At 41.8% G+C, this 21,228-nt stretch overlaps 3 protein-coding genes and 1 pseudogene across 4 annotated transcripts; 3 read left to right on the top strand and 1 right to left on the bottom strand.

Annotated features, from left to right (window-relative positions):
• The first annotated feature begins 1,943 nt into the window (after window positions 1-1,943).
• On the top strand, window positions 1,944-2,648 carry LOC149842704 (protein HYPER-SENSITIVITY-RELATED 4 pseudogene; annotated as a pseudogene).
• Window positions 2,649-2,654: 6 nt separating this feature from the next.
• LOC149842705 (AAA-ATPase At3g50940-like) lies at window positions 2,655-3,296 on the top strand. The gene has a single exon (XM_089999376.1). The coding sequence runs from the start codon at window positions 2,655-2,657 to the stop codon at window positions 3,294-3,296; it is 642 nt and encodes a 213-aa protein (XP_089855502.1).
• A 1,703-nt stretch (window positions 3,297-4,999) lies between these two features.
• LOC149842706 (heat stress transcription factor B-2b-like) lies at window positions 5,000-6,648 on the bottom strand. 2 transcript variants are annotated; one of them, XM_089999374.1, is made up of 3 exons: window positions 6,464-6,648; window positions 6,007-6,317; window positions 5,000-5,915 (listed from the first exon to the last, which is right to left on the bottom strand). In XM_089999374.1, exons 2-3 carry the CDS (start codon window positions 6,253-6,255, stop codon window positions 5,184-5,186), a joined length of 981 nt encoding a protein of 326 aa, XP_089855500.1. In that variant the 5' UTR covers window positions 6,256-6,317; window positions 6,464-6,648; the 3' UTR covers window positions 5,000-5,183. The 2 variants fall into 2 exon arrangements, with proteins under 2 accessions (XP_089855500.1, XP_089855501.1); XM_089999375.1 differs by having other exon boundaries at window positions 6,007-6,368.
• A 9,499-nt stretch (window positions 6,649-16,147) lies between these two features.
• On the top strand, window positions 16,148-17,983 carry LOC149842707 (transmembrane protein 161AB protein). Its single transcript, XM_090001547.1, has one exon. The coding sequence runs from the start codon at window positions 16,285-16,287 to the stop codon at window positions 17,935-17,937; it is 1,653 nt and encodes a 550-aa protein (XP_089857673.1). The 5' UTR covers window positions 16,148-16,284; the 3' UTR covers window positions 17,938-17,983.
• Window positions 17,984-21,228: the final 3,245 nt, after the last annotated feature.

Consider the following 21,228-nt stretch of genomic DNA (forward strand, 5'->3'; position numbering starts at 1 on the left):
TGGACTTAAGCAGACCTCCCGCCAATGGTATAAAAAGTTCAATCAGGTAATAATGAACTTTAAATTTACTGAAAACAATGTTGATCAGTGTATTTACATTAAGACTAGTGGGAGTAAGTTCATAATTTTGGTTTTATATGTTAACGATATTCTTCTTGCAACAAATGATTTGAGTCTTTTACATGATACAAAAGATTTTCTTTCCTCTCATTTCGATATGAAAGACATGGGTGAGGCCACTTATGTCCTTGGAATCGAGATCTGTCGTAACAGAACTACGGGTGTCCTTGACCTTTTTCAGAAATCCTATATCCTTAAGGTTCTTAAAAGATATGGGATGGAGAATTGTTCTTATTGTTCGGCACTTATAGTGAAAGGGGATAAATTGAGCTTAAAGGACTGTTCTCAGGATGATATTGCGAAGACTCAGATGGATGATGTCCCATATGCTTCGGCAGTTGGAAGTTTACAGTATGCGCAGACCTGCACTCGACCTGATATAGCATTTGCTGTGGGAATGCTTGGTAGATATCAATTAAATCCAAGCATTGCGCACTGGAAGGTAGCAAAGAAGGTCCTGCGCTATTTATAAGGAGCGAAAGACTATATGTTGATCTACAAGAAAGCTAACCACCTAGAGGTCGTTGGATACTCTGATGTGGACTTAGGAAGGTGTATTGACAGTATAAAATCCACTACTGGATACATTTTCCTTCTAGTGGGTGGTGTTGTCTCATGGAGAAGTGGAAAGCAGTCTACCACTGTTGCTCATACCATGAAGGTAGAATTTATTGCTCTATACGAGACTTCGTCATAGGCCATTTGGATAAGAAACTTCATTATGGGTCTTGGTATAGTGAATTCTATTGAGAGACCACTAAAGATCTTTTGTGACAATGAAGCAGCTGTGTCATTTTCAAATAACAACAAGAGCTCAACATCGTGTCGACACATAGAGTTAAGATATTTTGTTGTTAAAGAAAGGACTGAGAATCATCTGGTATGTATTGATACAATTGGGACGAAGGAAATGACTGTGAATCCCCTTACTAAAGGGCTAGCACCAGGATTGTATTCCCAACATGTAAAGGGGATGAGTCTTTTTTATTCCTTCTCATGTATGACAATACATTATGTGATCACATTTGTGTTTATATTCTGATTCTCTAAGGTTTTGTGTTATTGTTGATTTTGCATAAAGAAACTCTCATATGGGTTAGAGAGAATAGCAGAATAACAATATTAAAATGACCAATAGAATAGGTAAGAGACCAACCTATTCATAAAGGTAATTTTCAACATGTCTAAGCATTGAAGGTGAATTGTAGCATAGTACATGAAAATATGACATTTCATAAAGGGGTGTTCATATCCATGACTCATACGATTCATCCTTGTGATAAAGGGTGGCATGTGAACCCACATAAAGAATTAAATCGAGATAACGGTATACACCTCGATTTAATACACTTTTGGTGTCAATGGGTCAAGTGGGAGAATGTTGGACATTATCGGTTATGGGTCCAACCCACAAGTGTGACCCTGTTTGACACCCATTAGTGGGTCATGTAAGTGTCCATGTAATGGGGATAGTGGGTGGGAGTTACGTGAATGTGGAGAAAACAATATTCACATAACTGCACAATCTCCCATTACATAAGGGGTTAGGGGCTGTGAGGATGATGAGACATTCATAGCATTTACCCTGCCAAATTCAATTCTGCATTCGGATACTGCGAAACAGGGTCCTGCTCACCGTCGACCTAAGGCCTGGGCTCATTGTGGGCGTCGATCGGCTGAGGAGAACGCCAAATTTCCTACCCACACTATGGTGAATTCAGGTACGCTTCCTGTCACTGTTTGTTTTACAGGATTCACCAACACCCCGCACCGTCTTGACTGTCAAAAAAGAGAAAAGTAACCATCAGCAGCAAAAAGAAAGAATGGTGTCCTCAAACTCAGCCATCATCTCCAAGATAGCCTCCATGGCCGCCTCGGCGATGCTCGTTCGCACCATCCTCAACGACTTCCTCCCCCGCCACTTCCATCACTTCCTCTTCTCCCGCATCTGCAACTTCTTCTCCAACTTCTCCTCCCTCCTTTGCATGATCATCGAGGAATTCAACGGCATGGCGGCCAACCAACTCTACCAGGCCGCGGAGCTCTATCTCTCCACCAGAAGCTCCCCTTCCAACACCCGACTGAAAGTCGGCAAACCGGACAAGGAAAAAGTATTCTTGGTCACCATGGATCAAGGAGAAGAGATAGTGGACGTATTCGAGGGAGTGAAGATCCAATGGAGGTTTGTTTGTTCCCAGACACAGAAGATAGTCCCGAACAACCATGGAGGCTCTTCCATTAGCCAAACTCTCAAGTTTGAGCTCGTCTTTGATAAGAATCACAAAGACAAGGTCATGAACTCATACTTCCCTTACATACTAGACCGAGCCAAAACCATAAAGGATGAGAACACCCCAGTGAGACTCTTCTCTCTTAGTGATAGATATAGGTTTGGCAACCCCAGTGGTGTATGGACCTCAGTCACACTCGACCACCCTTCGACTTTTGAGACGTTGGCAATGGAACCAAACAATAAGGAAGACATCATGAACGATCTGAAGAAGTTTGTGCAGAGGAAGCAGCTCTAGAGAAAGATGGGTAAGGCCTGGAAGAGAGGGTACTTGCTCTACGGGCCTCCTGGCACCGAAAAGTCCAGCTTGATAGGTGCCATGGCGAACTTCCTCAACTTTGACATCTACGCTCTCGAGCTCACGGACGTGGGCTGCAACTTGGACCTTCGGAACCTGCTCATGGCGACGTCCAACCGATCGATATTCGTCGTCGAAGATATCGATTGTACAGCAGAGCTCAAGGAGAGGCAGGATCAGGAGCACCAAGATCGGAATTGGGCTCAAATGAATGGCCAGAAGGAGGTAACACTCTCAGGCTTTTTGAATTTTATAGATGGGATTTGGTCTAGCTGTGGGGATGAGAGGATAATAGTGTTCACTACCAACCATAAAGACAAGCTTGATCCTGCACTGCTGAGGCCTGGGCGCATGGATGTGCACATACACATGAGCTATTGCAGCTTCAATGGTTTCAAAGTACTGGCTTCAAACTATCTGGGCATCATCCACCATGACCATCCCTTGTTGGATGAAGTGAAGGGTCTTATAGAGAAGGTGTATATTACACCAGCAGAAGTAGGGGAAGAACTCATGAGAAGTGAGATTAATAATCCTACTGTGACACTTCAAAGCGTTATTGATGCTCTTAGGAAGAAAGAGAGGTAGATGAAGGTCAAGGAGAGTGCAGCAGATGATGGTAAGGAAAGAGATGAGATAGTTGAGGATGAGACACTGCAGAAACCAAAAGGAGGGGCCATAAGATTCCTCGGTACCTCCTTTTAAAGAGTGCGATTCCTGTAAGAGGAAATGATTGACAGTAGACTGATGCATTATCACGAGCCATTTGAATCAGCTCACCTCATCAAGTTTTAGTATGAGTGGCTGCAGTTGTACATTTGGGGAGAAAAAAAAAAAGAACCACCGTGGGGGTTGCCCGCGTGGCGGGCAGGGTGGTCATGAGGATGAGTGTACTGTGATGAAGGCACCTGATCAAACCCTGCCGGCACAAGGGTGTGTCAATAGCTTTTAGAAGTGGGTTACGTAAGGCAGCATGGTGGTCGTGGCCCCCAACCGGGGTTTTCCTCCCTTCAACAAGGGTTCCTCGTCAAAAAGAAAAAAATGGTCAGAAAATTACTACAAAGAGGACAAGAGGGACTAGTTGAGAAAGAAAGGAGAAATTTAGCAAGCTATGTACTCTGTTTTCTCATGCACATGCAAAACAAAATTCCATTGTTTTTTTTTTTCAATGCATATGAAATTATCAATAATAAGTTACACTCTTATGAATACATTGTTTTATCACAATGTTAGTATGATAAAGTCCTTTTGCTCACTTGTCCCTTACTCAACAGGATATAATCCCCAAGTTTTGATGATATGTAATATATATATATTGTGTAACTGGTTGGGGTCCGCCTAACCTCGGCTTGCCAATAAAATGCTCGTATGAACTGTTTCAAAAGCCATACCCATGCATACTTACCGTAAACTCATCAAAACTTTAGAAACTTTGTTTCTTTTACTTTTAACACTCCTACTACCCAATGGAATGGAATGGAAGCCTCTTTCCTTTGAAAAAACCACTTCGGAGGAAAGCTGCTTTCATAGGAGGGAAGTATGAACCCATTTTGGCAGGAAATCTGTTTTTTGCAATTGCTACGTGGGTCCCCCCATATATTTCTCCTAGGTATGTTTCCCGAAAGATGCCCGATTTCCTATAAAAGAGAACCTCTTTCATAGGAAAGGGGCTTCGACCAATTCCGGTATTTGAGATTGCCTGCATCTGAAACTCGTGATACACGTGCAGTCAGTACCGGTGCGTATTGGCCTGAATCGGCAGCTATTTTTAATAAATATTAAAATTAGCTTAAAAATAATTTTTAATATTATTTAAATATATTTAACACGTGTCACATTCTGATTGAAATGTAATATTTTTAATTATTTTTTGGCAAATTCAGAACGATTCACTTGAAAATCGGTATCTGCGATTAACCTGAATCGTTTGGCCAAACGATACAGGTCCGATTTTGATACCCCGTCAACATGCAATTTAACTTTGAACATAAAAAGCAATTTGGACCATGGCGTATCTGTACCAGATCAACTCGAGCAAGTAAACAACCCAAACCGCCAGGCTGAGCGAAGGGGGTGGGTTTGGCATATCCCAGACCCGAAGTCACACTCGCTTACTGATTTGCCAGCGTGGTTGGGATCGGATATATACACCAGGGATAATCTGAAAACAACATATCGGATCCTACACCATCTAACCAGATCCAAAACGCGCATACCAAATCCGACCTAACATCCCTGGGTCCCATTATCCAATCTCCTCCCCACAACTTTCCCGAAGATTCCTTCACCAATTAAATAATTGTTTATCTACTTCGTTCCCAGATTTCTTTTTTCCTTTTTAAAAAATAATTACAAAGATCGACGGCTGCGATTTCATGGAAAAGGATAGAGATGCATTTTTCATCCCTTTCTGTTTTTTTTATAAATCGTCTAGAAAGTATACACGAGGCAGGCCGCACGTGTTTGGGCGTACCTTCAATTACTGGCCCTCTGGCTGGCCTGACACGGATATTTGTGCCAAGCAGATGATTCCGACGCGGGATCCAACGGCTCATATTTGACCTCAGCGACAGCCTCGCTCCGATCCGGTTCTTCTCTCGCCCGTTTCTTCATCCGTATCGGGACACCGAAGAGTCTCGGGCTCGCGGCGCCTCCTCCGGCCTCCGCCGCCGCCGTCGTCGATGCCTCGTTATCCGGCGTCTCCGATTCCTCCTCCGCCACCGCCTCCAACTTCACCAGTCGCCGGCAAGAGATCGCCTCGGGGAACGGATCGGGAACGGGAGCCATGCCGGCCTCCGGGAAGATCTCCGCCGGCCTTGCGGCGGCAGTCGCGGCGAATCCGTTCTCCATCCGGCTGGCGTGCTTCGTCATCAGGCAGAAGATTCCGTGGAAGAGGCCCTTCATCTGGTTGAGCTCCTGCCTCAGGTGGAAGTTCTCCTTCCTCAACTTCTCGTTCTCCTCCAGGAGCTCCGCCGCGGTGGTGCCGCTACCGTGGCACGCCACCATCACCGCCACCTCTACCCCGGGGGAGCTCGACGAGAGCATCGGCTCCTCGCCGGAGTTCGACGGGGAAACCGGTCGGTTCGCCGGTAAATTCGCCAGCTGTGCGTTCTTCCGGCGGTGGATCTCGCACAGCAGCCTCTTCTCACCCTTCCGGAAGCAATCGTTAGCGAATTCCCACCGGTCGGGAACAATCTTCCGGAAACCCTAAAATTTTCCCCAAAATAACAAAAAAGTCAGGGAAAAAGCCGAAGGAAAAGACATACAGTACGAATATGGAATCGTATGTAATACGTACGTATGTGTTGAGCTGACGGACGAAGCTGGAGAAGTTGTTGTGCTTGAAGTATTTCGGGAGGAGATCACGAGCGAACTCCGCCGGCCGCCACACGATGAACGTCGATCCGTCGTCGTTCCACGAGATCACGTCGTCGACCGATGGATCGCCGACGAGCTGGTAAGTCTTCGTCAGGAAGGGCGTCGGCAGCGCCCTGTGAACGTCCCCGTCAGCCGCCGACTCGCTGTTCTGCTCCACCGGAGGTGCCATTCCCAATAGATCTCCGGCTAACTCCTGCCGGAGATGCTAAACCCGGCCACACTGCGTCCGTCCTTAAAACCGATTCCGACGATAACAAGAACAAAAGAAATCAATCGATTTGCCTAAACAGATGACAAAAACGAGAGTTTTTGTGATCCAAATCAAAATCACGGCGAATTTCGCAACCGAAAGAAGGAACGAGATCGGGACCAATTACCTCAAGGCAAAGAAGAGCCGTTTTCTTCAGAAACGTTACTGACCGGAACCAAACTTCCGGCCGGGAACAATTCTACGAACGAGCGCAGAAACGAGAGACGCTCTCAGAAGGTGTCTTTTTTTCTAGAAGGTCCTCGTCGGGCGAAACGGTGGCAGGGCAAAAGAGAACAGCGGGAAAGAAGGCGGAGAAAAGCTTCTAGAGATCGAGAGAGAATGGAATTTTATCGTTACCTTTCGAGAAACTTCCTCCGAAACGGTTCGTCATCGAGCTTCCACGTGTCGGAACAGGCGTAGCCCCTTCGTGATAAGGCTACAAGACGCAATCTTTTTTGTCGCTTTTTTTTTTCCTTCCCTCGCACGCGTCGAAGACTCCTTCGTGCGTTATCGAACCGGGCCGAAACGAGTCGCAGACCCTATTTAATAAATTGGAGAAAAGAGTAGAAGAGATAAACCGGGTTACGCCAGGTTCATCCGTCCCACCTGCTAATCACTGTTAACAATTTAACCAACAAATATTATAACGGTAATATAACGTAATTATAACGCCATTAATGGTTTCGCAGTAACCGCTAAGACATAATGAAGCGGTCGTTGGTGTAAACACACCAGGTCTTGATACTTTTTAATATTAAAATATCAAAATGGTTTTTATTGATTAAAATTATAAAAAATCTGTGTTCATCATGTCTTACTTTTCAAATAAAAATTGAACTTGACAGTCAAATCTGCACCAAGGGGTGTCAACGTACATGGTGATAAATAAGAAGACCCAAGTCCTGACCCGTCATGAACCCAGGTATAGTTTGTGAAATTTTATACTAAACCCGGACCCGGCTAGAGTTCCAATTAATACCCAATTAGACTTGGGTCCAGACTAGATACCATACCTGAAAATATGGTCCAAGTTTGGTTTCACCTGGGTCTGAACCAAACCCGACCTGTTGACACCCCTAATCCAGGTATCCACGTGTTGTCCCTTATGAGTTTTGAACTTGTGACATTCCTTAAATTTGGTAAATTCACATGTCACCCACATATGGTGGAGACCTTGTGAGCCTTTATTGGTGACTCAAGAAAAGAGAAAAAACAAAATAAAAATAAAAATAAAAGACTGTGAAGTTAGAAAGAACATGACTCTTACAAGAAGAAAGAAGCAGAGGCCAGCATTGAGAGAACCCGAGAAGCCAACGGCATATAGATAGGGGTGTCAATGGGTCAGGTTTGATGCAGACTAGACCCATACCAAACCCTATAGGGTTAGGGTTCGGTGATAAGTAAGAAGGTCTGATTAAAAAGCAGGTCAAACCCGAAGGATCCGATTAATATATGGAGCCGTGTATGGTTTATGAAATTGCATACCAGACCCGAGCCTGACCCAAATTATGATTAAGATCTGCACATTTTCAATGTAAAAAAGATTTAAAAAAATATGATTTTATCGTGTATGATCTGGGTCATGTAATCTTTATAGGATTTGGGTATGGTTTATCTTATGTAGATCTTATTAGACCCAGATCTGGACTCAGTATCATCATCTCAAATCAGGTTTGGGTCTGGTTCCACTAAGTGCTAAACAAACCCTACCCGACCTACCAAACCCTATAGCGTTAGGGTTTTTGTGATAAATAAGAAGGTCCGATTAAAATTCTGGTCAGACCCGAATGGTCTGATTAATATATGGAGCTGGGTGTGGTTTGTGAAATTTCAAACCAGACTCAGGCCCGACCCGGGTCTGGTTCATGTAATCTTTATATCATCCGGGTATGGTTTTTCTTATGTGAATCTGATTAGACCCATATCTGGCGCTGATATCATCATCTTTAATTATGTTTCGGTCTGATTCTACCTGAGTCCAAACCAAAACCGACCCTTTGACACCCCTACGTATAGAGGTACTCCAGCCAAATGTGTTTTTATGGACAGAGTTACATGGGGTCGTTTGTAAGTGTGAAGATCTCATAATTGACATAGGTCAAGACACAAATTGACTGTCCATTATTGCTGCCGTCACTTGAATGCCACATATCCAAGATCCATCTACTGAATTTGGTGCATGGCCCATGGCAAGATTCATGGTAAAGTAACATTAAAAGCTTAGCTGGCCCAAAATTTGAGATATGAGATTCTTATTTCAATAAATATTCGTGCATCTTTGCACACAAGGTAAGGGTGACTTGTGAACGTTATTAAGGGGGGCGTTTGCTTGTCACGGAACTGGGGTGCCGCGGCACCTCAGCAAAAGCAGAATTGGAGCCCCGTTCGCCCCACGGAAACCATTTTTGTGGAAAAGGAAGGTCCATCGTGCAAAATGGCACACCCATCGATGCAAATTCGCGATGCCATGTTCCACCCAAAAAAAATGCACGACGTACGATGCATTTAACCCAATTTTTCATGACACGCAAATGCCCCCACCTAAATTGATGAGACATCATGAGTTCAATACCTGTAAGGGCACCCTTTGTGGTAAGGTTGAAGCTAGTCGTGTTCTCCAACAGGAGCTTTACCTCACAGGTAGGGATGGCAGTGGACCGGGAGAAAGCGGGGCCCACCCCGCCTCGTTAGAACCGGGGATGAAGGGCATGAAACGGAGATAGAGGCAGGGATGAAGGTTAAAATTCATCACCGTGCGGGGATAGACTAACACTTTCTCCTGCCCCGCCCCTTTATATTTTCTCTTACTATTTACTAACCCTAAGTTCTTAACCCTGAAGTCGTCGTCTATTTTCCTTATCTGCATTATCGCTGGAGCCAGGCCGTCGCCGACACCATCTCTCCCTCCTTCCTTTCTTCGCAGCGCTCCAACAACGCCTCTTTCATCCCAAGGCTCGGCATTCCTGCCTTACAATGGTGGTCGGAATCCCTTCACGGGATCACCACTAATGGCCCCGACATTGATTTCGGTGGCGCCATCGTCTTTCCACAGGTGATCCTCACCACGACCTCCTTCAACAGAACCCTCTGGAGTGGAATCTGATCGCTAAGTCAATTGGGGGGGGGAGAAGCGAGAGCGATGTACAACGTGGGTTAGTCTAGACTCACCTACTGGGCGCCCAATGTCAATATTTTCAGGGACCCCAGGTGGGAGAGAGGCTAGGAGACGTCCGGTTAAGACCCACTTGTCGTCGATGCTTATGCCATCGAGTATGTCGGAAGCTTTCAAGGAGAGTATGGTGGTGGTAGTCATGAAGATGGAGGTGGACGGGGATGGGGGCAGGGACGGAGATTCGAGGCAGGGGGTGGAGACCTTGTCCCCCGCCCTGGTCCACTGCCATCCTTACTCACAGGAAGGCAGCCCAATAAGTGACCCAGTTCTTGGTGAGGGTTTTCCTTTGTCATAAAAAATACTTCGTACATATCAAATATCAAAAGTTGATTGGGCAACACAAAAGTATACTTTATCGCAGTGTATCTATGAAAGGAAACAGAATCAAGAAACCCCTTGTGAAATGGAAAGTAAAAACAAGGTTTTTTAGGTGCATGTGAAACAGAAAACAAAAAAATAAAATAAAATCATTTATAAAATACAAGAAACTTGTTTCCCATAATATAGAAAACGTGTTTCTCTTATACCAGGAAATACGTTTTATTCATGTAGCGTTTTTTTATTTCAGAATTATTTTTTCAGAAAACACATCCGGTTAGGGCTGGGGAACGAGATGAGCTAGGCTCGTAAATAGCTCGTTTGAACTAGTGAAATAGGCTCGACAAGCTCGAGTATGAACAACCAATGTTGGTCTGGGTAGCATAGGTTCGTTTGTTGATTCTGAATATATTATAAAACGAAGATGGTTGAAGTGTTTGGCTTGCAAGCAATAAGTTTGTAAAGTACAAATCTTTTGAAACTGTTATTTTGTAAAATGAGCTAGTTTGAGCTTAGTAGGGTCTAAATCTTATTTGTTTTTAACTTTTAAAGTATATATACATATATATATATTTCTATAAATGAGCTTGCTGATTATCAGCTAGTTTAGCTTCCGTTTTTCATGAGCTCAAGCTCAGCTCGACTTGACACAAGAAGCCAGTTAAGCTTGAACACCCTTGTTTACCAGCCCTGTTTTCAATAATGTTGGTCTGTCTAGGGATGGCAGTGAAACGGGAAAATGGGCCCTGCTCTGCCTCGCCCCGTTTGGACCAGGGATGGAGGTTAAGATCAAAACCTGTGCCGGGATGGACTTATGCTTTCCCCTGCCCCACCCCATCTCCGATCCCCGCGAGTAAAGTGCTAAAATTCTCTTTAGAGATGACAGTGGACTGAGGAAAAATAGAGTCCCACTCCACCTTACCCCGTTTTTGGAATGGGGATGGTGGCGGAGATGGAGGTTAAAATCAAAACCTGTGCGGGGATGAAAAGCGGAATTTGGAGACGGGACGGGGGTGGTGACATTGTCCCCCCACCCCTGCCGCGGTCCACTGCCATCCCTATATTTTCATAAGATTCAAAATACGTGCAATAACTGCAAAAAAGAATTAAAGATATTGCTTATTTTATAAGTATCGTATTTTAAGCCTAATATCAATGTGATAAAACACTTTTTGTCAAATTTGCATTGTTAATTATAATTCTATTATTTAGATTTTTCTTAAAAGATTACTTTTCTCCAAAAATATCAAGAGATCTATGTCATAGGGACACGCCATTTTGGGTGCATGTCCCTAGTGACACAGACAGACATGCATGGACATTATTTTAATCTTATTTTTTATAATATTATTTCAATAAAATGCATTTTTACTATTAGAATATCCAAAAAATAAAAAAAAAATCTGCATCCGTGCGCCTATTTCCTGAAACGTTTCCGAATCGTGTCGACGTAACATTGTGATATATCATGAGGTTTTTTCTTCACTGATCTTTTTCCAAGAATAACATTTTGTGACTATGGCTCGACCCATATTTAACTTTCGGATTTTTTGAGGTCACATGGACACCATTTTGGTGATGTGTGGTGACACAAACCGACATTCTCAGACACGACAACACTCTGAGAGTGAGACATACAGATATTGTTTTAATTTTTTAATAAATTTTATTTATTTTGAATAACATTTAAAAAATATTAGTTATGCATTAAAGTATTAAAAATGTTTTTATATATAAAAGAAAAATCTGTGTCCTCTCTTCATGCCTTTTATCCCAAAAACAAAAATCCAATTTGCAATCGTACTTGTGTCGTGTGTCGATTCGGACTCGTGTCTCGGGGGTGGGGGCTGGGTACAAGGTCCCCACCCCTGCTCCGTCTGAAAATCCGGTCCTCCATCCGTGCCTCCATCTCCTTACCGGTTTTGATTTTGACTTTCATTCTGGTTTTATGACCTCCATCCTCAATCCAAACGAGGCAGGGCGGAGCCCCGTTTCCCCTCGGTCCATTGCCATCCCTAAAGAAGGTTTGAAGATGGGATGTGTTGGGGTGGGGATCGGAACGGGGCAGGGCGGTGAAAAACATAAATCCATCCTTGCCTCCATCCAGCAAGGGTTTTGATTTTAACCTCCATCCCTGTTTCATGTCCTCAATCCCTAGCTCAAACAGGATGAGGCGGGGCGGGGCCCCGTTTTTCTCCGTTCCACTGCCATCCCTAGCGTCAAGCCTCAAGTAGGGATGGGAAACAAGCTGAGTGCAACTCTGGTCATGCTTAGCTTGTAAAGAGCTGGTTTTCAACCCTTAAAATATGTTTGACAAGCTAAATATGAATAATAAGTGCTCATATAAGCTCGTTAGGCATAGGGAATTAGGGATGGCCGTGGACCGAGGATGAAGGGTATGAAACGGGGATGGAGGCGGGGACTAAGGTTAAAATTCATCCCCGTTCGGGGATGGACGTACCCTTTTCCCCGTTCCGCCACGATCCCCGCCTCATCCCCATTTGAACCGGGGATGGAGGACATGAAACGGGGATGAAGGCGGGGGTGGAGGTTAAAATCCATGCCCGCGGGGGATGGAGGCAGGGATGAAGGTTCTAATCTCGAGGCAGGGCGGGGGTGGAGCCCTTGTCCCCCGCCCCGCCCCGCCCCACTGCCATCCCTAAATAGGGCAGTAAGAAATATATTTTAGATATAATCTGTGGTAGTTATGATGGATATTCTGGCTGCATAAAACTTTGGGGGCTGATCTCTTTGCCAATATGGAGTCACCATTCAAACCCATATACTTTAGAGGATACTTTTGGAAACAGGAATTTGTTTGGAATTTGGAAACCCATATACTTGCTTCTGGTTGTTTCCAGAAGGTGACAGCTAAGATCATCAAGTGGGGAAGGAAGTGAATGATACCAAAGAAGCTGGTCCTGGAAGCAACAGGCAGGGTTGGGTCCACAATGAGGTCCATTACTGGACCTTTTTTGGCCTTTTGATAGCTTAAATTTTTCGGTCCCTGTTTTTTCCTCAGATGCTAATCAAAGAAATGTATGAGGCTTCTTGCTTCAGGACAAACCTGAACCTCACATCGAACGGGTCCACCGATATGAGTCCAGAACCCGATATCTGGATCCTACGACATAAGTCATGGATCTTGGGTAGATATTGCCGATTCCTACTTTTGGATAGAGATGATGGTTCTGTGGGGTGCCCGTTTCGACGAACAAGCCTGGCAACTAATCGGGTCAAGGTTGGGTTCAGGCTCGTCCTTGGATTACAGGTGCCGTTAAGATCCATTCTGGATCCCGTTCCAGTAGTGATGTAAATGGTTCGGATTCGGATCACGTGTGGCCAATACCATATCTGACTAATGGGATGTGGGCTAAACGGATTTGAATTCGGACTAAGATTCAGATTCGGATGATGAAAAGCTTATGCCAGATCCACTCTATTACATGTAAACAGATTCGGATATCCATCAAACTCAGATATTTGTTGGATTCGGTAGCAAAAAGTCAAAACCATATCCACATCTAATTGTAATCACATATAGTTTTTGCTTGCCAAACTCAACTAAATGGAATCGAATTCATTCTGATATCAAATAAAATCCTATTGGTTGACATCCCTACCCACCGGGCTGGGTCCTACCAGGATCCAAAGAACTTTTGTTGGACTGATTTGTATATGGAAACTGAACCTGGATCACTAGCTCTGTTTTCTTTCTTTTTTTTGCTTTTTTGTTATCGGTGGACCATTTGGGTCCATATCCAGTTCTGGCAAGTTGTGAACAACAGCAATAACTGTGGGACATATTTTTAAAATATCATAATTTTAGAGAGGTAATTTCAAAATATCGCCTATATCTGTGATAATTTTATCTCAGACATTAAAATTTGATCTTCTTTTAATACTTTAAAAACATATATATGCTGATATTTTCTCAAGAAAAAAACAAAATTTTAATTTATCACGAAAATTTTACTCACTGAGAAAATCCCAATATCTAGATTTGTGACATTGGTGACTGATCAGACTCGAACCCTAAGCCATCAAGAGTCTGTCTTATTAATTGGATCCAGATCCAACCCGGGTCTGAGGTAGGGATGGCAGTGGACCGGGGGAAAGCGGGGCCCCGTCCCGCCTCGCCCCGTTTGGACCGGGGATGAAGGGTATGAAACGGGGATGGAGACAGGGGTGGAGGATAAAATCCATCCCCGCCGCGGAGGCGGGGCAGGGGTGGACGTGCACTTTTCCCCGCCCCGCCCCGCCTCATCCCCGTTTGGACCGGGGATGAAGGGTATGAAACGGGGATGGAGGCGGGGGTGGAGGATAAAATCCATCCCCGTCGCGGAGGCGGGGCGGGGGTGGAGGATAAAATTTTGAGGCGGGGAGGGGGTGGAAACCTTGTCCCCCGCCCCGCCCCACTGCCATCCCTAGTCTGAGGGGTCTCCAATTGAATCTGGGATGTAAATGGTATGGATTCGGGTCACAAACTTGACTAATCTGACATTTTATGTGTACTCAGATTTGGACACCCATCAAATCTGAATATCCATTGGATTCCATAGCATAAAAGTAAAAGGTTGAAACCATATATATCTGCTGCCAATTATAATTGACAATGATTTTAACTTATCAAATCTGACTAAACAGAATTAGATTAAGATATCAGATAATTAGATCCAATCCATTGACATCCCTACTTAAATATGGTTTCAACCTATTACTTTTTTGCTATGGAATCCAATGGATATTCAGATTTGCTAGCATGGCCAGTGGGGTGGTGGTTGCGAAGGTATTGAATTGAAAACCCCGGATCAAATCCTGCTGGCTCACGTCCGTAGCTTTCAAAGGTGGCATCTCACTTGGTGTTTCCATCAGATAAAGCCTCTGGTGGACCCACATTTCTAACATGCTATTTGCTAGTTTCAGTCTATTTTAAGCATCAGAATTATAGTTGGTGAGATCCATAATTCAGACTCCAATTCAAGCCAAACTTTCTTAATTTCATTACTTTGAAGATGTCTTTTTCATGATAAAACCAATGTTATCAGTATCGGTGTGTATGAATCGGCAATTAGTTATTTGGGCGGGTTAGATCATAGTCAGCAATGCTAAAAAGGGGTAAAATCCAGACATATATGAGATTTTTTTTATGAAAAACAAGTTAGGATATAGGAACAATGCGATTCAGATTAAAAAAAATCATTACAATCCGAACCCAAGATCTGATTCAATTGGATCCGCAATTGAGTTCTTTTTGAAAAGTATTTTGTTTAAATATAAGTTTTCGAGATGTAAACACCTCTCAAAAGAACATGTTTTTTTTCGAGTTGTAAACCTTAAAATATAATAAAATAAATCATAAATAAAACCAAAAAAACTTAAACTATAAAATTAAATAAAAAACCTCTAATTCAAACCTTAACCAAACAAAGTAAAAAAAAAATCTAATCAAATAAAAGAAAAGCTCTAATCAAATTAACTATAAAAAAACCTTAATTAAAAAAATTGATTCAAAGCCCTAATCATAAAAAAAAACTAAAAAAAAACTCTAATCAAATTAACTATAAAAAGCTTTAATTTTAAAAAAATTTATTAAAAATATAATCAATGAAAAAACCCCTAAACAATAGAAATCAATATGATGAAGAAAAATAATAATAACAAAGAAGAAGAAAAACAAAAAAAGGACGGAGAAAAAGATAAAAGAGAGAGAAAGAGACTAAGAATAAGAGAAAAAGAAGAGAAAAGAAAAGGAAAAGATAGAACTGTGGCGGATCGCGGCCTGCAAAGGGAGTGATATAGAGACGAAAGAGAGAGAAAGGGGTTGGGGGTAGACTCCCCTCCGCCATGTTTTTTTTCAACATTGCTCTTGTGTCTTCATTCTCACCGTAACATGAGGGTGGAGCAAAAAAAAATATACACAAATAAAGACGCAGCGGGCACTGTCCGTGCGTCCGCCAAGTCCAATATTTGTTTCATCACCCTGTCCTAAGCGTAATTTCCGTCCGAAATTGCGTGAGGACAGGAGATCATACAAGCCCTACAGGTACCTCTAATGTGCTCTTTAGAAAGCCACAGACGCCTGTCTAGCCTTAGGTGTGCCAGTGGGATTCGATGTTGGGTCTTGAGCTCGTATGCCTAGTTCCATCTCAGGCATCCAATTTCATACCGACCGCAACTATCTTAGTTACGATTTTACCATCCTTCTGGATGGACGGTTCAGATGGGCTCTTTATAAAGTTGGTTGTTCTAACTTGTTTCCATTTCCATTCCACCGGTGTTGAGGTTGCGGCAGTCCTGCGTCCCTTGCTCATCTCAACGAGATTTTCTGTTACAAGATTTTGGTGATATATCTGTCTATTTCTGAATCAAACCAGCCCCATTTTCCCTAAATCTGGTGAGCCCCAAAGATCTTCATTCCTCTTTTGGGTACTCAAGAATCTTGACGAGTGATTGTCATGTCTCCCAATCTGAATCTTGCTGTGTATGGTGCACTTTTTCTGATTACTGCCTTCATAGTCATTGTCTTCAAATTGCATGTTAGGATTTTAGAAGGCATTCATACATACATTCATCCTGAGAATGTTGGTGGTGGTGTGCAAGGAAATGTTAGGGCAGCAATCAGGAGGCCTGAACCTGAAAGGGGTTCAGGCCTGGATGGTTACACCAACCTTGCATCACCAAGAAACTCTGGTTCACCAGCACCCACAAATCAAAAGCATCCCCTCAATGGTTCACATAAGAAAAGGGATCGGTCGAAGGAGGGGGCCGGATTCGACGAGTCTAACGCGCAGATTTTCCGGCTTCAATTGGCCGAAGATCACCTTCAGACCCGAATCTATTTCACAGATTATAAGGAAGCGTTTCTTTACTCAAGCATCAGCTTTTCCTGCTTTATTGTTCATCGATTCCTTCCGGTTTCGGAAAATTCTGAGGGAACCAGTGTTGCCCATCTTCTGTTTGAGGGATCTCTGGTGCCGATTCTCTTAGGGGTCTTTTCTGTGTGCAAATTATCAGTATTGCTTGCGAAGATCTCGTTCGAACGGTCCGCGTCGATGCGGTCTGAGAAACAGATTAGTGTATTCTGTGGGATCATGGGGTTTCTGATTGCTGTTGCGATTTTGTCAATGCCTTATTCGAGTGTTTTCGATTCGAAATTTGTTGGTTATGTGGGTGATGATGGTAGTCGTGATGGCAATGTGGATGGAACAAAACACTATTTACCGGTTATTTTTTCGAAGATCTTGCTGGCATTATACGCCGGATGCGTTTCAGGTTTCCTTTTCATTCCTGCATCTAGAGTTGCACGATCGTTCTGGCTTGGTACTGATCAACTCCGTTGGGATCTGTCTGTGATTTCCTGTGGTAAAGTAGCTCGAGTGTTTCTGTACATTAATCTGATAATGTCGATTTTTACAGCTTTGCTCTGGACTAAACCTATGGTTGTGGTCCTTGCTAATAATGAGCAGAAAATGCCAGTGCCTGTCGAACAGTCAGATTCATTTAGTTCTCTAGAACATAGTCCTATCAGTGGATATACCGATCTTCTATTCTTGAACAAGCAAAATGTTGATCCTGATGCCAAAGATCCGGTTACTACTGCAAATTCGGTAGAATTAAGGAATTTGAAAGTGGAGAAGAAATATCATGATGAGAGGTGGATTCGTGAAATGGGGATGTATCCGGCTACTTTCACTAAATTTAGGTTGTGGTGTTTGTTAGTTTCGTCAATCATGCAGCTTCTGCTGTTGCGGCGCAACTTGCAGATGTATTTGAATGAAGCGGTGCTATCGTGGTACCAGAGGTTACACACGAGCAAGGTGCCAGACTTGGACTTCAGCAGGGCTAAGCTTTTCTTGCACAATCACTATCTGTGCCAAGTTATGTTGCAGTTCATCATACCTCCGACATTGGTACTACTGTTTATTGGTTTATCCCAAATTAGGGGCAGTTCATTTGCTGCCTTGCCTTTCATTCATGGCTTAATGCACGATTCATCTTTCATCAAGGAAGCAAATATGTTCATGGCATGGTGGATTCATTTTGTGTGGTCTGCTTTCACCTTCTTGTGTATTGCACTTCATCATTTTGGCATTATATTTGTTTCTTGATAGATTTGATCATATTAATCACAATTGTCAATTCAAGAATTTTATCCTTATAGCATTTGGTTTCTTACCTTGACCTTGATTTGTTTCCTGGCTATATGCAATCTTGGAGGTGAATTTCATTAAAGATGTTTGATTTATGTATAGGTTTCATGTGGTGGAAATTCATTCATAATTGATATAAAGTCAATATGCTATTTCAGTTGTTGATCGTACCAAATATGATTTCAGTTCTACAGTTTATCTGATGTTTTTATCAGCATAAAATCTAGCTTCACAAAAGTCATTCAATCTTAAGAACCAACAGCAACAAAAGCATAACAAACAACACAAATGGCAAAAATTACAAATTCAAAGAACTATGAGATATTGTGTCCTTTAGTTCATGTAGCTTAGCATGAAATAGAATTTTGACAAAGTATGCAATCCTGAGCCTAAAGAAAGTTTCCTGTATTGATTAAGAAAAACTAGGATGTAAGGGATTTGAACTGATGATTGTGTGGTTACAACTGGTCTGTGGCTTTCTCTTTTCTCATGCTGTTCAGATTTTGTCCATTTTTTACCTTTGCAGCCTACAACATATGCCCATAAGAGAATCGTTTGACCACTTTTCTCTCCTTGAAATATCTAGTAGTTACGAACTTACGGTGCTATCTCCATGAACTCATGACTCTTATCAGTTGCATATCAAGAGTAGTACAGTCAGGACCACATTGCTATTTTGTTCATACTTTTGTTGGTTGATTGTTGCCAGGTTTGATTAATACTTTTCTCAACCATTTGTGAATTCCTTCCCTCATATAACTTGAGAAACCCACCCACTAAAGCCTTGCTATGCTGTTGCTTTTCCGGTCTTTTCTCTTATCGAAGACACCATGATAATTCTTGAGGCTAGTCTAGTTTGAATTGAGGCTGCAATGATTGTGTGTGCTTAGAGGAAACCCCTTTGCCAAGCTTAATTTAGCCCTGGGCTTTTTGGTGGCAGCAAATTGCTCTATGTTCCTTAGACTGGTGTTAGAATCGAGCTCCCTTGTCAAGTTTTTAGGTGAATTCTGTTGGTTCTTTTGCACAAGTAGACTGCCTAAGGGTTTGAATGTGTTATGAAATCAAGTGGAAAGCAAACCATAATGTTTATAAGCACAAGAATAGGTCCTACAAGGGACAATATAAAAGCTCCCAAGTGCATACAATGGCTACAAAGAGCCTAATATGTTCAGTTCTCTCTCTCTCTCTCTCTCTCTCTCTCTCTCTCTCTCTCTCTCTCTCTATATATATATATATATATATATATATATATATATATATATATATAGCCGTGTCCCCGTACTCTCATTTTTTGAAATTGCCGTACCCTCCATACCCGTGCCAAGGTGACATAGTGTACCTACTCCCAACTAATAAAAGCTTTAAATTTTTATATTTCTTAAACTTTTTTTTGTTGATCAGACCCTACAGATATTATCTATAAGCATTATTTAGTAGAAAACAAGTTTTAGATCATGTGATTATAACATACATATATGTTTTTTAAAACTTTTAAAAATCAATGGCTCACAATGTATCAAAATTTCATGACTTAAAAAAATCTTATTTTTATGTCAAAAAACATGATCTAAAGCATGATTCCTATCAAATAAACTTTGTTGAGTACATCCATAAGGTTTAATTGAAAAGATACAACCCACAACCATGATTTCTAGTATGTGGGAATAGGTACTCCTGGAGCACCGTAGGTCCGTAGCATTACTCATATGTAATGGTAATGATAAGGTGCTCTCAGAGTACCTACTCCCACCTAATAAAAGCTTTAAATTTTTAAATTTCTTAAACTTTTTTTGTTGTTATGATCTATAAGCATTATTTAGTAGAAAACAAGTTTTAGATCATGTGATTATAACATACATGTATGTTTTTTAAGACCTTTAAAAATCAATGGCTCCCAATCATAGTGTCAAAAGTTAGAAATGGCAAAATATCGGCCGTCAAAAATTCTGGAGATTTTGAAAATTTTCATAAATTTTGTGTTTTTTTCGGCAAAATCTCAACAATAAAAAATAAATTAAATCAATGGCTCATAACTTTTTTTTGTTGATCGACAAACTCTATAAGCATTATTTAGTAGAAAATAAGCTTTAGATCGTGTGATTATAACATGTTTTTTAATACCTTTAAAATTCAATGGCTCACAATGTATCAAAATTCATGACTTAAAAAAATCTTATTCTTATGTCCAAAGCATGATTCCTATCAAATAAACTTTGTTGAGTACATCCATAAGGTTTAATTGAGAAGATACAATCTACAACCATGATTTCTAGTGTGTGGGAGTAGGTACTTCCGGAGCACCATGGCATTACTCTATATGTAAATACATTTTAACAGTATATCTGTACAATGATCAAGAAATATATATATTAATGTGAATATATATATATACACACACATGTACAACTTAACAGAATGCTGTAGGCTCCATGTTTTCAAAACTGGAAGGTGCATACTGTAAAGCAAGAGAGGTTGACAAAATCTACAGAAAAGTCGAAGCCCAAATAACAGGTAACCAAGAACTAAATATCCTGCTGGAAGAGGTGCCTCTTCAAAGGGCTATGAATATGGGGAACGTAATGGAAATAATGATTACAACTTTCTATTAGTCATAGTGGATGGCTGCTTATTATGCCACACTAAGTACTTTGCTTGTAAGCAAACTTGAGATATTTTGCAAGAAATACAGTCATTAATCGAGTCGTGTCTGTTTCCTATAGTGCATACTGGGTTACAATAAGATGATTTTTTTTCTTATGTTTTTGCAAACAAAACCAAATATTATGTACAAGCAATCCCATAACGACACTTAAATTGCTTTGGATATGACAGGATAAAGATAATGCCGATAGCTTTGACGTTAAATTCTGGTAACTTCGTTTCATATCCCTTTGATTTCTCAATTTGCTGATAAGAACCAAAGCTAACTTTACCAAGCTAAATCTACTGCATGAGATAATGATGCATGGAGTTTTGAGAATTGTCCATGAATGACCATGTCGTTGTTGATCTTCTGTAGTCTCTTGAATTAAGTGCTTGATGTTATGCAATACATTGCCATTAAAACTGCCCAATTCCTGGCTTGATTGCAGTCGAGATAGTTGGCAGGAAATATTTCATAGGATTTATGCTTCAACCGGGTCTCTTAGGATAATACTAGTGCTATTCTTATGAAGGATTGGCAAGAGTTTCAGTTCTCTTAGAATTCTTGAATGAAAGCAATCACGAGCGTACACAAGCACACACATA

The sequence above is a fragment of the Nuphar pumila genome, chromosome 3 (genome assembly GCF_984573655.1).
Source record: "Nuphar pumila chromosome 3, dmNupPumi1.hap1.1, whole genome shotgun sequence".
Classification (NCBI taxonomy): domain Eukaryota; kingdom Viridiplantae; phylum Streptophyta; class Magnoliopsida; order Nymphaeales; family Nymphaeaceae; genus Nuphar; species Nuphar pumila.

Excerpts from the sequence above, each read along its gene's own strand:
- LOC149842705 (XM_089999376.1), top strand. The coding sequence starts at position 2,655 with ATGGGTAAGGCCTGGAAGAGAGGGTACTTGCTCTACGGGCCTCCTGGC.
- LOC149842706 (XM_089999374.1), bottom strand. The coding sequence starts at position 6,255 with ATGGCACCTCCGGTGGAGCAGAACAGCGAGTCGGCGGCTGACGGGGAC. Across the intron at positions 5,916-6,006 it reads TCCGTCAGCTCAACACATAC|GGTTTCCGGAAGATTGTTCC; the intron begins GTACGTATTACA and ends GGAAAATTTTAG.
- LOC149842707 (XM_090001547.1), top strand. The coding sequence starts at position 16,285 with ATGTCTCCCAATCTGAATCTTGCTGTGTATGGTGCACTTTTTCTGATT.